General features: G+C 46.8%; 1 protein-coding gene across 4 annotated transcripts in view; it reads left to right on the plus strand.

The window, feature by feature from the left end:
- RASSF2 (Ras association domain family member 2) overlaps nucleotides 1-15,204 on the plus strand; it is a 98,063-nt gene that overhangs the window by 52,614 nt on the left and 30,245 nt on the right. For all 4 annotated transcript variants that reach the window (XM_069766585.1, XM_069766586.1, XM_069766584.1 and 1 more), the window contains one exon: nucleotides 880-968. In XM_069766585.1, the coding sequence (XP_069622686.1) occupies nucleotides 880-968 (89 nt within the window). The remainder of the gene's footprint in view (nucleotides 1-879; nucleotides 969-15,204) is intronic.

Here is a 15,204-nt window from a genome sequence, read left to right on the forward strand (position 1 = left end):
TGCAGTCTATTCCCAAAGAACCGCATCTTTAACTCTGACATGGTTCTTGTTTCAAATGTAGCTCTTAACCCATCTAGTATCTGTTGAGCAGTTTTCTTTACACTAAGAGGCCAAGATTTATCTTCCGTTAGCGCGACCTCATTGATAGCAGCCAAATTGTGTCAGTGCCTGTATTTCTGCATGTGGCGTTCATTCTTGACACTGAATAAATCGAGATGCTTTTTAAAACTGTTGTTTCCATTTTTCATCATTTGCATACTATTAACACGTCTATTGCTCCTGTGATTTCTATCATTCCAACAAGTTCTCTTTCTCCGTGTTGCAGTTTAAATGTTGAGGAGCGTATATCTAAAGATAACTCTTGGCCTACAGCTACTCCTCCCGACTCTCCATCATTCTTCGCCAAGTGGACATGTTTTTCTTCAATGGGTAGAGAAAAATAAGCCTCTGCCAAATCATGCAGAAATAAAGGACCATTCTTTACGTTGACATCTGCTGTCGGGAGTCAATTAAGAGAACAGCATAGACATTTGGCAAAAAATTTGGTGAATTTGACCATCTGTCACACATGATATTCGTGGCCGATAGTAAAAGTTCAGATACAATATCTCTGGGCTTGTGATATTCCTCTATGAAAATTTAGAGTGATAAGACGTGAAAAACTCCTGATTTGATTTTTTGAAGTTATTTTTGGGCCATGGGTACTTTTCAGAGTGTATAAAATTAGAGATGCCACACCGACAAAATAAAAGTGAGTTGGGCTAAATGATATACTCAGCTAATGCTGCATTAATGGACTCTATAGTTTATAATTCTGTTTCCGGGAGTTTTATGCATTGCGTATCGGCAATACATTTGTTTACATTTGTTTTCTTCCAGAAAAGTTGCTCAGCCAGCCACCATCCCTGATATCCAGGTGACAGAGGTGGAGGACATCCAGGTGACAGAGGTGGACCCCCCAACTGTTGGTAAGTTGAACCTCCATGTGATGGGTAGCCACTGTGCATCTTAAGATTTTGCCAGGGGGATCCGTCGGGATACGGAGTCTAACTGTATAGGGGGTTTAGCGGTTGAACTCATGTGGCCAAGGGGGCACAGGCTCGTTATCATATAAAAAGTCACCAATATTCTAAATGTAACAGAAAGAGGAGCGTTTTTAACGCATGGCAAGAAATTTCTGTTTGGGAGCATGATTGGGACAATGAGATCTTTTTTCTTTTTTTTGTAAAATTATATGGACACCCTAAGGATGAGGGGGGTAAGTTCATTTGTTGGTATATTTGGCTAAAAATTTATTTTTGCAATCAGGAAAAGACAGATGAGTGTAATAAACTCCCGTCAAAAGGAGCTCAGTGACAGATTCTTAGTTATTCTGCAGCCAGCAATGAAGGAAGACAACCCTCTTTAACTCCTGCACGACATGCGCCGTATATATACGGCGATACAGGAGCTGTGTTCGCGCAAACCACAGTATATATCAGGCATGATGATAGCGTGGGATCGCACTGAGCGCTGCCGCAATGAAATGCGAGTGTCAGCTTTATACGAGAGCTGACACCCTGCAGCATCCCCCACGAGACTAGCACCGATCACTGGCATTGAACTTCTCTGATGCCGCTATAAATATTGACAGTGACATCGAGGGGCATCGCCGAAGAAGCTCCCTCTGTGCTCCCATCGGCCATGCAATTGTGATTGCGTTGTGCTGATGCTCTCCATTGTGACCCCGGGCCGAAAGATAGCCGCTGGGTCACCGAGGGATGGTGGCCTGAAAGCTCCTGCTCAGAGCAGGAGGTCACAATCCTTCTCCCTGCCTGTGATGCACTGTTCGAATACCCTTGCAGAGTATTACATATCCTTGTGAAAATGAACAAAAAATTGGTGCTAAAACTAAATTTTTGTGGAAAAAATATATATTTTTAATTTGCACAGATCGACATTGTAAAATTCTGTGAACCACCTGGGTTTAAGGTGATCACCACACATGTAGATAAATTCCTTGAGGGGTCTAGTTTCCAAAATGGTTTCACCTGTGGGGGTTTTCCACTATTTAGAGCAGGCCGGAGCGAGCCGTCCCCTCCCCCCCAGACGGCGTACGTGCAGGCCGTCATGACAGGGGTTTGGAGAAGAAGGATAGAGGGGGTGGGGTCACGTTTTTAGGGGAGGGGGGTAGTATGCATGAAGGGGGTTTATAGCGCAATGAGGGGGTGGGGTTGGCCAGTTCCCGCTCTGGAGGCCAATTGTGAGGACTTACCATGGCGTCCGTGGATCAAGTACTGCAGAGGCTGCGGGCTGCTGCTGCGAACCAGCCTCCCGGCTAGCTAGAGGCCCAGGTGACTGGCATCCTGGGCGGAGGCAGCGGGGATGCCCCGCCGGTGGCTGCAGGCGAGCGCCGCTCTCGGCGGGTCCGGGCCCCAGAGCGACTGTCCCCCGACGTACCTCAGTGGCGGCGACTGAGCCCCTCCAGACCGAGCGCCCGCCAGCAAGCGTCCAAGCAGGGCCTGGTCCGGGAGGAATCTACCTGCCGCGCTGGGGCCTGCGGCGGTGGATAGGCCTTCTCCTCCCTCGCTCCGGGGGGCTGGGCCTTCACGCGCCGGATCCTCCGTCACTTCCTCTGATGTCACAGCAGGGCGCCGCGGTAATGGCGCCGCCCGGCAGCCTGCTTCACCTGCTTGTCCCAGACAACGTGGGAGAGCTTCTGCGGCTGCAGCGGCAGGCAGCGCCGCCGGACTCGCGGAGCTGCCGTGCCCGACCAGGAACACTGGGCCTTCCCCCACATTGTCGGCTGGATCCGGAAGGAGTCTCAGCAGAGGACCGGTTGGCGCCGTCTCCAGTGGTGGGCCCGGAGTGCCTCCATGCAGGGCCGCATCAGTATCATCAGCAGCAGGCCGGGACGGGGCTGGAACGGGCGGATCCATATCGCATTGCGAGCCTCTGATCCAGGTGGTGCCACAGAGCGGATTAGGAGCAGATGTCGGCTGGACGAGCGGGACGACTTCAGCTCCCCTGCAGCTTGGTGAGGACAATTCTATGTCTGTTTTGTCGCCAATTATTGTCGTTTTCCCCGGTAGTTGGGGTTAGTCAGGGGGGTGGGGCCGTGGCTATGGAGGAGCTTCCGCGGGTTCGGTCGGAGTTGGGGAACGAAGGGGTAGGGGAGTTGTTGTTTAGTGTCCGCGAGTTGCTTTCACGGTTGAGAGGCGTTAGCTCGGTGCCGCCACCGTTGGCGGCGTGGGTGGGTGCCACGGAGTTAGGTCTAGGAGTGTCTGGAGTGGGTTCGGCGGGGCCAAGTAGGCCGTCGGAGCCCGTTTCTGTGACTGAGAAGGAGAAGGAAGGCGGAATTTGTTTGGACGATAAAGCGCGGGGCGAGGTTTACGTTTGTTTTGAGGGGCCGCTGGGGCTCATTTAAAAAAGGAAGTCAGGGAGAAGATTTGGAAGGACGAGTACGTGGAGATCTTCTCGCTCCTTCCGTTGGAGAAATTTAATTTAGATAAGAGCAAGAAAGAGGACAGTTAGAAGGAGGACGAGGAAAAGCGGAGATGGCGTCTCATTCCTCAGACGTTCGTGAATTGGTTGCAAACATTTGCGATTTTGGCAAGCATGGTTGGCAAGAAGGCTCCTGAAAACTGTTCCGCATTATTTTGTTATATGGATTCGATAGGGGAGGCACACAGGGCATACGGGGGCCAGGCTTAGCTCTGGTATGACAGCTTAGACAGAGGAAGGCGGTTCGTCCGTCGATTAGATGGGATCAGAAGGACATCGGTTTATGGTTGCGGGTTATGGTGCCGATGAAATTCGGCCATTCCTTTCAAGGCAGGTCCGGAACTGCCGGCCACTTCGCATCGCAAGGAAGTTCCTCAGGTTCAGTGGGTCAGGCCGGACAATCGGGAGGTCAGAAACACGGGTTAAGCTGGCAGTTTAATGACGGCCAGTGCAAATTTGGAGCTACCTGTAAGTTTAAACACGCGTGGCTTGCACTGCAGCGGTTCTTCCCATGGCGCCACCAAGTGCTTCAAGAAAAAGGGAAAACCAGAGGGCAATTCAAAAGGGGGTGACGCCAGTGAGGCTGGACGCGATGGTCCCCTATCTAAATAGGTTCCCGGATAGGAAAAAAGCGGAGTTGTTGTTGTTGGGTTTTAGGGATGGTTTTCGTATACCTGCTCCGCCTTTTGGTATCCCTCAGGTTTTGAAGAATTTGAGATCAGCTGAGTTACACGCGGCGGCGGTCTCGGATAAGTTGCACAAGGAGGTTTCGTTGGGGAGAATGTCCGGGCCTTTTCCCACTCCGCCACTAGAGGATTTGGTAGTTTTGCCGTTGGGTGTGGTTCCGAAGAAGGAACCGAACAAGTTCAGGCTGATTCAGCATTTGTCTTACCCTAAGGGGAGGTCCATGAACGACGGAATAGATACGTCTTTTGACGAGGCTGCACGCTGGGTGCGTAGTTGTGGGAAGGACGCGCTGTTGGCTAAGACCGATATTGAGTCAGCCTTTCGGTTATTGCACGTTCATCCGGACAGCGTGAGGCTATTGGGCTGCTGTTGGAACAGCGGGTTTTACGTGGATAGATGTTTGCCGATGGGTTGCTCGCTGTCTTGCGCATACTTTGAGGCCTATAGTTCCTTTCTTGAGTGGGTCGTTCGGGAGGTGTCGGGTTTGAATTCAGTCATTCACTATTTGGATGACTTTTTGTGCATCGGGCCGGATCAGTTTTTTGGCACGGTATAATTGCCGTTCGTTGTTGATGAAGGACGTGGTGGGCAACGCTGATCTGGATTTGTTTACCGATGCTTCGGGCGGTGTTGGTTTTGGCACCTTTTTTGGTGGCCGGTGGTGTGCCACTAGGTAGCCTGACAAGTGGTTCGCGTCGGGCTTGGTGAAGAACGTCACTTTGTTGGAAATCTTTCCTATCCTGGTTGCAGTTTACTTATGGAAGGAGGATTTGCGCAATCGGAGGGTTCGTTTTAATTGTGACAATATGGCAGTTGTGTGTGTTATAAACAGCTACTTCTCCTCCAGTTATCAGGGTCCTCCGTCAGTTGGTGTTGTTTTGCATGTCTATCAATGCGTACATTACGGCGGCTCATGTCCCGGAGTGGAGAATTCTGTAGCTGACTCTTTGTCTCGGTTTCAGTGGGAACGGTTTCGGTCTCTAGCCCCGGATGTGGAGGAGACGGGTCTGGACTGCCTGCCGGAGCTTTGGAGCGTGGTATCCGGGCTGCAGTCCCTTTGATTCACGCGTCTTTGTCGCCCAGCACGTGGTCGGCGTATCGGTCGGTATGGTGCGATTGGGAATCTTGGTTGGTGTCATGCGGGGCTACTAGCGGGGGCGAGGACCAACTGGGTGCTTTGTTGTTGTGGTTGAGACGTGGCACGGAGCTGGGGTGGTCGGCTTCGAAGGTGGATAGAGTTCGGGTGGCTTTGGCTTTCGGGTTCCAGCTTCGAGGAGTGCGGGACTTGACAAAATTGTTTCTGGTACGGCAGGCGGTAAAAGGTTTTAGAAGAAAGGTGGGTCAAGGTGATCGCAAGCGCCCAGTCTCTTTTGGCATGTTGGAACAGGTGGGCACGCGTTTGAACGAGATTTGCATATCCAACTTTGAGGTGGCTCTCTTTCATTTAGCCTTTTCCCTGGCATTTTTCGGGGCCTTGAGGGTTGGGGAGCTGGTGTCTCCTACCACGTTTAGACGAGGGGGGCTTTGGGCCAAGGATGTGGTGCTTATTGAGAGTCATTTACATTTCTGGTTACGTCGGTCGAAGACTGACCAGGTGGGAAAAGGTAAACGGGTTGAGTTGGGCTCGGTCCGTGGTTCGCTTATGTGCCCGATTCGTTGTTTTCAGGTTTTTACTAGCCTTCGGCCGGCTATGGATGGTCCTTTATGTCATGAGGATGGTTCCTTTTTATCCATATTCCAATTTGTTGCAGTTTTTCGGAAAGCTTTGTCGGGGCTGGGTTTAGACGTTTCTCGTTTTGCTTCGCACTCATTTCGTATTGGGGCCGTGACTGAAGCGGCTTTGGGGGGGGTTGGCCCCTGAAGTGGTTCAGAGGATAGGGAGATGGGAGTCTGGGCGTTACAAGAGCTATGTTAGACCATGAAGGCCTGGGATTTTTCTTCTACGCCTGTATTTGTTGTGTCACTTGTATGGACTCTAAGTTGTTTGTATTTTTTAGGTCGAAGTCCTCTGTTGGTTTGGATGGTCGGCCACTCTTTTGTTTATTGAGGCGCGAGGTAAGCGGAAGTTCGGCGGGACGGACGTCAACTCGGTTTTTCAAAGGACGTGGCCGTGGTCAGGTGGTTGGGTTTTAGGGGTTTATATTGGAGTGGGGTTATGCAGGAGGTACACAATGGTATTAGGCTGGATAGATCTCCTGACATTTTAGTTTTTCACGTAGGGAGCAACGATTTGGGGGTTCGCCCTTGCCGTGAATTGATACGTGATATTAAACACGATCTGCTGAGGCTATGGGTGTCTTACCGGGATTTGCTAGTGGTGTGGTCAGATATCACCCCGAGGAGGTGCTGGCGACACGCCAGATCGGTGGTTAGAATTGACAAAGCTAGAATTAAGGTGAATCGGGCGGTATCTAGCTTTGTCGTCAGGATTGGAGGTCTGTTTATCCGCCATTTTGAGTTGGAAAAGGGGGGAGACGAATTTCTCCTGGGAGACGGTGTCCATTTAAATGCGGTGGGCATCGATTTGTGGGCTCTCGGATTGCAGAGCGGTATTGAAAGGGCCATAGCGGTCAAGTTTGCGGGGGCCTCGGGTACTTGAGGTGTTCAAGTACCCTCGTTGTGGCGGTGGGAGGGGTCCTTGGAGTTGGTACTAAATTGGCCTGGGGGATCCGTCGGGATACGGATTCTTGAGTTGGTGTAAAGTTTCGTTTCGGGTCTGGTGGTTTGGGGGAATCTTGGCAACAGTGGGCCGGATTCCCAGGTGTGAAGTGGACAATGGTAACCCTTCGGGGTATTTTGGTGCTCCCGAGCCAGGTGGTAGCGGCTGGGAGTAAATTATGGTCTGGTTTCTGTCCACTCTATATATTATGGTTTACCACCAGTTTGGAGCTTCAAGGACCTCCCCACGTTACTTTACCGTTATGTTTTGTATGTTTATAATAAAGGCCACTGTGGCCAATTATTATCCAAGTTTTGAATCCTGTCTTTATTGGGGATGGGGTCTATTCGGGAATTTGGAGAGGGGGCCTAAAGATAGGAGAATCCTACTGAGCTCGAACAATACCAATGTCAAGGCACATCAGGGCCTCTGCAAACGCGACATGGCATCCACTAATCATTCCAGCAAATTTTGCATTCAGAAAGGTAAATGGCGGCCCATGCCTTCTGAGTTCTGCTGTGCACCCAAACTGTTTTCCTCCACATATTTGGTATCGGCATGCTCAGGAGAAATTGCACAACCAATTGTGTGGTGTACATTCTCCTGTTACCCTTGTGAAAATAAAAAAAAAATTGGGTCTAAAATACATTTTTTTGTAAGAAAGTTAAATGTTATTTTTTTCCTTCCACATTCCTTTAATTCCTGTGAAGCACCTGAAGGGTTAATCAACTTCTTGGATGTGGTTTTGAACACCTTGTGGGGTACAGTTTTTAGAATTGTGTAACTTTTGGGTATTTTCTGTCAAAGTCACTTCAATTGTGAGGTGGTCCGTAAAAAAATGGTTTTGTAAATTTTGTTGTAAAAATGAGAAATCGCTGGTGAACTTTAAACCCTTTTAACTTCCTAACAAAAAAAAATGTTTAAAAAATATAAAGATAATGTAAAGTAGACATGTTTTGCGTGTTATAACTCCCCGATTTCAGAGAATAAAACTGAAAAGTTTGAAAATTGCAGTTTTTTTTTTGCCAAATTTCTGATATTTTCACAAATAAATGCAAGTCCTATCGATCAAAGTTTTACCACTATCATGAAGTACAAAATGTCACGAGAAAAACATCTCAGAATCGGTTATAATAATAAAATAATAATAATCTTTATTTTTATATAGCGCTAACATATTCCGCAGCGCTTTACACACATTATGATCGCTGTCCCCAATAGGGATCACAATCTTAATTCCCTATCAGTATGTTTTTGGACTGTGGGAGGAAACCGGAGAACCCGGAGGAAACCCACGCAAAAACGGGGAGAACATATAAACTCCTTGCAGATTATTACCTCATAAAGTGACACTGATCAGAATTGAAAAAATTGGCCTGGTCAGGAAGGTGAAAACAGGCTTTGGAATGATGGGGTTTAAAAGCCAAATGGTGCAATTTTTTATGAAATCCAATTTAAAAAATTATAGTAGCCCAAAATACATTGCATATCATTGCCCCCGAAAATATCCAAGTCTTTTAACCAATATCAAGAGGGTCGGAATGCTATTAGCAGGTTTATCATGTGGAATATAACTCTGCACTATATCTTTTTATATCTTTTTTTGCAGACCAAGCCCAATTGTCTCATTTGCCAAATGCAGCAATCAAACTTAAGGTTGCGATCGCATCCAGCAGTCATGCTGTTGCTTTCAACAACAACTGAGCAACTCTGTACCACTGTGCGTTCTTTTTTATGGTTCCCTTTACAATCACTTAATCATGCAGGGAAATGGCTGTTTCACTTGCAAGACTATATGGCCTGATCATAATTGTTTTATGAAGTCACTCTGATCTTACTGAATATGATATCCCAATTTTTTTAAAATTTCAAAATCTGATTTTAGCAGAATCCCCAACAGACTGATTTTCCAACATCCTGTATGGCATCCTGGTGTGGCTGACTAACATGATTTCAGGCTCACTGATTGGCTTGCTGCTTTCTAGCGCATTAAGAATGGTAAAAAAAAAAGTGTAATTGTAATTTTAAATACAGTAAGGCAAATGCTAGTATCGCTCACACTGAATTTGGCACTGCTGCTGGCACCTCTCCTCTCTCCCCATATCAATTGAATCTCTGAGACTGCCAAGCTCCTCTTTTTCATTGGTGCACTTGTACAACACATTACTGTCTGGATTATTTCTCTAATGTTTCATGGCTTTCTCTTCCTCTATTGCAAAGCTGTGAGCTCTGACATTGTCTCACCATCCTTAATCAACCTAAAAAGACTGCTCCATTCCCTGCCTTGGCTTTTATAGAGGCTATGACTGTCACTCCTGGTTGCCTGCTCTCTATGATGTGATATGATAGCAGCAAGGCGGTGAACATTTTTTGGTAATTCATGCTAATCGAACACAAATTGGTCCTGTGAATTTCATAAAATTCTGCACACTTCTGTTTTGCTTTGAATCTATTTTGCTAAATGTAAGACCCTGGTTTTGACAGATTTCCGTTGGCGCCTTTAGTCTGCTTATCAATGTAGGCGATGAAGTCAGACCTCTACTGATGTACATGCCATCAATATCAAAGCAGCTTCACACCCTTTTAATGAAAGCCATATGGATAATTCATCTGCTCTCGGTTAAAGTTGCATAGAAGGCCTGGTTTGGGAAATTTGGTAGTTATTTGAAATCTTTTGAATGATGCAATTTAGTGTGCAATTCCTTGTAGATCTTTTTTATATTCCTTTGCATATTTATAGACATTTACTATCTTTCCAATTTTCAAAAGAAAAGTATAATAGAAACACGTCACCACTTCTGTATTTATCACCTACTCCTGGTTTTGGCTTACAAATCCTGAGGTAAAATACTGACCAAATACTGAACGTGTGAACTTGGCCTTTAAAGCGAACCTTTTAGGTGATTCATTTCAGGCAGACAGCATGTATCGTAGACTGGTTGCGATTGCATCCAGGAATATTATTCTCCGAAATGCTACAACGTTTCGAGAAAATCTACTTTGAAGATCAGTCTGGAACCCATAGCGAGAGAGGAGAGTAGTCCGACTCTGCCTCTGGCTGGCTCTTCCCAGCGCCGCTGCAGGTGATTGACAGGTCTCTCTTTATGTACACACCAGGAGAGATCGGTCATTCACCTGGAACAACTCTGAGAAGAGACGGCTGGGGGTGGAGTCAGAATAGTCTAGTCTTCGGCTGTGGTCTTTAGCTGGATCTTCAAAGTATGTATTTTTCTGAAAAGCTTTTCAGAAACTTATATTTCTGGGTGCAATCTTTCAGCCAGGCTGTGATTTATGCTGCCTGTGGTTTGAGCTGCATGAATCTCCTTACAGGTTATTTTTTAAACGTTCACTGGATTTTGTGGAGGAAGAGCTGATGCCCGCCAAAACAAGTGCCACTAATTGTTTAAGGAGCAAATGAAAAACATTTCGGCCATGTTCACACTTTGTGGTTTTTACCGCGATTTTGCCGCTGCGGGTCCGCTGCAGTTTCCATTGCGTTTACAGTAACATGTAAACCTTATGGAAACCGCAAACCGCTGTGCACATGCTGCGGGAAAAAACGCATGGGAACGCAGCGGTTTACAATCCGCAGCATGTCACTTCTTTGTGCAGAATCGCAGCGATTCTGCACCCATAGGAATGCATTGATCCGCTTACTTCCCGCATGGGGCTGTGCCCACCATGCGGGAAGTAATGCGGATAATGTGCAGATGGTACCCGGGGTGGAGGAGATGAGACTCTCCTCCAGGCCCTGGGAACCATATTTGTGTAAAAAAAAAAGAATTAAAATAAAAAATAATGATATACTCACCCTCTGAAGTCTCAGCGCTGCACGCAGCCGTCTGGTTGCAGGGTTGCTATGTGAGCAGGACCTGCGGTGATGTCGCGGTCACATGACCGTGACGTCACGAAGGTCCTTCTCGCATAGCATCTTTGGAACCGGACCGCCGTGTGCAGCGCCGAGGAGATCGGGACGTCAGAGGGTGAGTATATCATTATTTTTAACATTACTATTGATGCTGCATATGCAGCATCAATAGTAAAACAAGTGCAGGATTAAACCCGCAGCGGAACCCGCAACACAAGCCGCGATAAATCTGCAGGGATAAACGCAGCGGGTTTGCCCTGCAGATTTATCAAATCCGCTGCGGGAAAACCCGCGGGAGAACCCGCAGCCCCCTTCCTACGTGTGCACATAGCCTTCAGCTGATGGCTTCTGATTTCAGCTGCTTCGCAGCTTCTTCACCACTGCCCCGCTACATTTGGCCTTACTCCAAGGCAATGGTCCCCAAAATTTCTGACCTCGAGCCATATTTAGCTCTGAGAGATAGTCATAAGCCACAGTCAGAGTCCCCGATTAGTGACACCCAGCTCCTGCCTCCTCCACAGTAGTGACACCCAGAGCCCCCAATACTGGTTTAATGATAGCCAAAGCTTCCTCATGGAAATTATATCTAGGCAGTATACTTATATCCATGGGTTCCCACCTCACCCCCATTTTGGTAATTTCCATTAGACCCTCCCACCATACTATCGCATCCAGCCTCAAGCACCCCTCTTTCTGGCAAAATCATCATATCTCCAAAATCATCATACCATATCTCTCTATCCCCATAGCAAGAATATTCCCATCCAGATCTGCTCTTCTGTGTGGGACTACTCACAAAAGTCACCACCTTGAGATCTGCTCTTCTGTGTGGGTCTACTCACAAAAGTCACTACCTGGAGATCTGCTCTTCTGTGTGAGGCTACTCACAAAAGTCACCATCTGGAGATCTGCTCTTCTATGTGGGGCTACTCACAAAAGTCACCATCTGGAGATCTGCTCTTCTGTGTGGGGCTACTCACAAAAGTCACCACCTGGAGATCTGCTCTTCTGTGTGGGGCTACTCACAAAAGTCACTACCTGGAGATCTGCTTTTCTGTGTGGGGCTACTCACAAAAGTTACCACCTGGAGATCTAGTCTTCTGTGTGGGGCTACTCACAAAAGTCAGCATCTGGATATCTGCTCTTCTGTGTGGGGCTACTCACAAAAGTCCCCACCTGGAGATCTGCTCTTCTGTGTGGAGCTACTCACAAAAGTTACCACCTGGAGATCTGCTCTTCTGTGTGGGGCTACTCACACAAAAGTCCCCACCTGGAGATCTGCTCTTCTGTGTGGGGCTACTCACAAAAGTCACCATCTGGAGATCTGCTCATAACTGTTTGTTAGACCTGTTGCTAATGTACTAAGCTGCCACACATCATGGACCCGTAAGCCACATGTGGATACCGAGCCATAGTTTGGGGACCCCTGGTCTAAGGTATTGAGAAAGGTATTTACTTTTAGGAAATGGACCATCTGTGATTTTTTTTTTAATTTAATAGAAATTTTGTGAATACTATATACCGTATTTTTTATCCTATTTAGGGTATATAAATTGTGTATTTTAACTTAACCGTATATTCCAATTTGCAATAGACAAAGCTAATACATTTTAAACTACAATTAAGTGGCTTGTCTAGTCTGCCAAGGCCGGCGGCAGTCAGGCAGTGTTGCTGTCACATGACACAAGCATTACTGGGATAACTCGTTCATTAGAAGGTCACACTGACAGCTGGGCCTTCTCATGAATTATGCATGGTATCAGCTGGTCATATCCTGGGCATGTGAATAATTCAGCAATGTGTTCTAGCATTGGCGCTGCTTGTCTGCTGAACCTGTGTGCTGATAGCAGCCGGAGGACATTCTCTGGACCTGGGACACGAATACAAAGTACACAAATGATGCCACGATCTGACACCGTCACTGCTTAGCTGCTGGTAGCCATACGCTCAGAATCCAGGGATAGGTTTAAGGTGGACACAGTACCAGGATACAGCTCTAGTCCAATATGATCTCCGTGTTGGGCTGGGGTGCCAAGGGCCCACCAGTAACATCAACTCCAGGGCCCGACTTTTCAGCTACATGCAAATATGACGATCTTCATTCTCAATCTTCTATAGCAATAAAATGGGTTGATTTTTGAATAAAAAAGATCCTGCTTTTGTCAGATCATGTTTTCAGGGTTTCCTTAGTATTACACAGGTGATGGGATTCTTGGTCGTCCAGCTGATGCAAGTATCACCTGTGTAATACTAAGGAAATCCTGAAAACATGACCTGTTGGTGGCTCTTGAGGACCGGAGTTGGGGAACACTGTCCTGGGTAGTGAATGGCGTCCTTTCCAGAACCACGAGAATTATAGGATGTCCCCAACTGGGAATTCCTCTCTCCTGGCGTCATGGAAGCACTACACAATCTTTTATACCAGTGATTCTTTACTCTTGGCGAGGCACAAGCTTGAGCATTATTTTAACTATTTACAAGAAAAAAAAAAAAAATTTGAGCCAGAGCACATGTTGGTGTAAGTGCAATGCATAGGTGAGCGTTCACACATGGCCAGTTAACAAGCGGAACCTAACATAAAAACAAAAAAAGCAAATGCCCTGCAGTCAGTGAAAGTAATAGTACATGTAAAATAACACGGGGGACTTAGTTAACATTGCCTTTTTTGGGGGTGTGTGGCCTGTTTAGTTTACATAGCTTTCCACAGGTAGGTGTCTGAACACTCGGGATCCAAGTCCTGCTCTGCCCCTATCTATTTTTATATTTGCTGACACCTGGTGAGGTGAACTACAATAGTTGGATACTGTCCCGATTTGGGTACACCTTGTCGTGATGGGATGACTTTTTTTTTCATCAAAACTATGTCATAAAGTACCCCATGTTATTTACATTTACCATTGCTATTTATTTACTTACTTCGTGATATTTGCTCATTTTGTTTTTATCTCTAGGTTCTCTTTACAATAAACAATTTTGTCTTTGGTCTCACGATATCTACACCCAACCAGTTGGCCTTTTTGTACCATAGGACCCTCTCTCTGGTTCACCCTTCTGATCACTCTCTTTCACGTCTGGGGACTACACATTTTTCAGCTCTCTCTCAGCAGCCCAATCTCACCCCAAACTTCTATCTCTGCAGTGGCAGTCACGGCACATCCACCTCTTGTCACTCATCTGGACATTAGAGGTCTTGGGTTCTTCAGATGGTGACCTTCAGGCTTTTACTGGTGACACACTCCACCATTCTCACACTATGGCAAGCCTCTATCCAGGTGCCTGGCTCAGCCTCATGCCAAACGATTGGAAAGGAGATGTCACTCCTGCGCTGCTGCTGCTGAATCCCCAATGGTTTCCAGCAGATATAAATTTAGTAAACAGGTTTACAGGGTCAACGAATTTTGAGGTCACGCAGGACCTCTTCTTCAGGACAGAAACCTTGTGTGACTTTCAGGAATGGTTGTACTTTTATATTGTATTCTTTTGAAAAAAAAAACTCCAAACCAGTGTCAAAGTTCAGCAGTGTCACGGGACAATGTTAGTTGTAGATCTGCTTGTTCCCTGAGGACTCCTCAATCACACCTGTGGATTCATCAGCACCAGCGCAATAGTGACATCTCCTTCCTGATGGTTTCACACTGTTTGGTCCCTCCAGTGACCGATGTCCTTGCAGCAGCTGATTTATATTTCATGCCACTTACATGTTGCTCTGTAGCAACCATACAAGGTGAGTGGATCCATTTCCTTGGCACCTTTTTTGTTACCGGTTAAGACCCTATTGCGCTTTCTTTCCTTCCCAGTTGTTGGTTCAGCATCATGACCGCGAAGGCTGCTAGTCATGCAGGGTGGCAACTTCTTTTCCATTTTGGTTTGGCCCTGATTCATCTACCCGAGACAGTCCAGAAATACTATCTCCTCTCTTTAAAGCTAGGACAACACACCAATGGCAATTGTGCCTGTTTCCCTACTAGTTGCAGGGTCTACCAAGCAGCATAACCCCTTAACGAACGCCAATATGCCTTTTAATGGCTACCGATAAGGTCAGTTGAGCGCCGCTGAGAAATAAGTCAATAGCGTCCCCCCAGAGTCTGAAAGTCTCCAGTGTTTCTGCTACCGGGGGGTAGCTGAGACCCTGGAGAACATGATCAGGGCTGTTTTTTTTTCAGTCCTCTGTCACGTGATTGCTGCTATTCGCTGAATAATGGCAATTTTGTTAAAAAAAAGGAAAGTCCGATTTAAACATCTAACATGTCAGAGGATAGAGTAATGATGTCCTCAAGCCTCAAAGGTACCTGAAGCAAAATAGCGGGTGCACCTGCCCAGATCTGCCGGCAAGGATTTTTTCTATTGGTCCTTGACTTTTGATCACTGTGATAGAATTCATTTAAAAAATCCCAATGAAACCCAATACCCATGGATAAAATCCATGAGGGGTGTAGTTTCAAAAATGAAGTCAGCTGTGGGGGATTTCTGCTGCTTAGGCACTTTAGGGGCCCTGCAAATGCGACTT

This window comes from Ranitomeya imitator, chromosome 4 (assembly GCF_032444005.1).
Source record: "Ranitomeya imitator isolate aRanImi1 chromosome 4, aRanImi1.pri, whole genome shotgun sequence".
Lineage (NCBI taxonomy): Eukaryota > Metazoa > Chordata > Amphibia > Anura > Dendrobatidae > Ranitomeya > Ranitomeya imitator.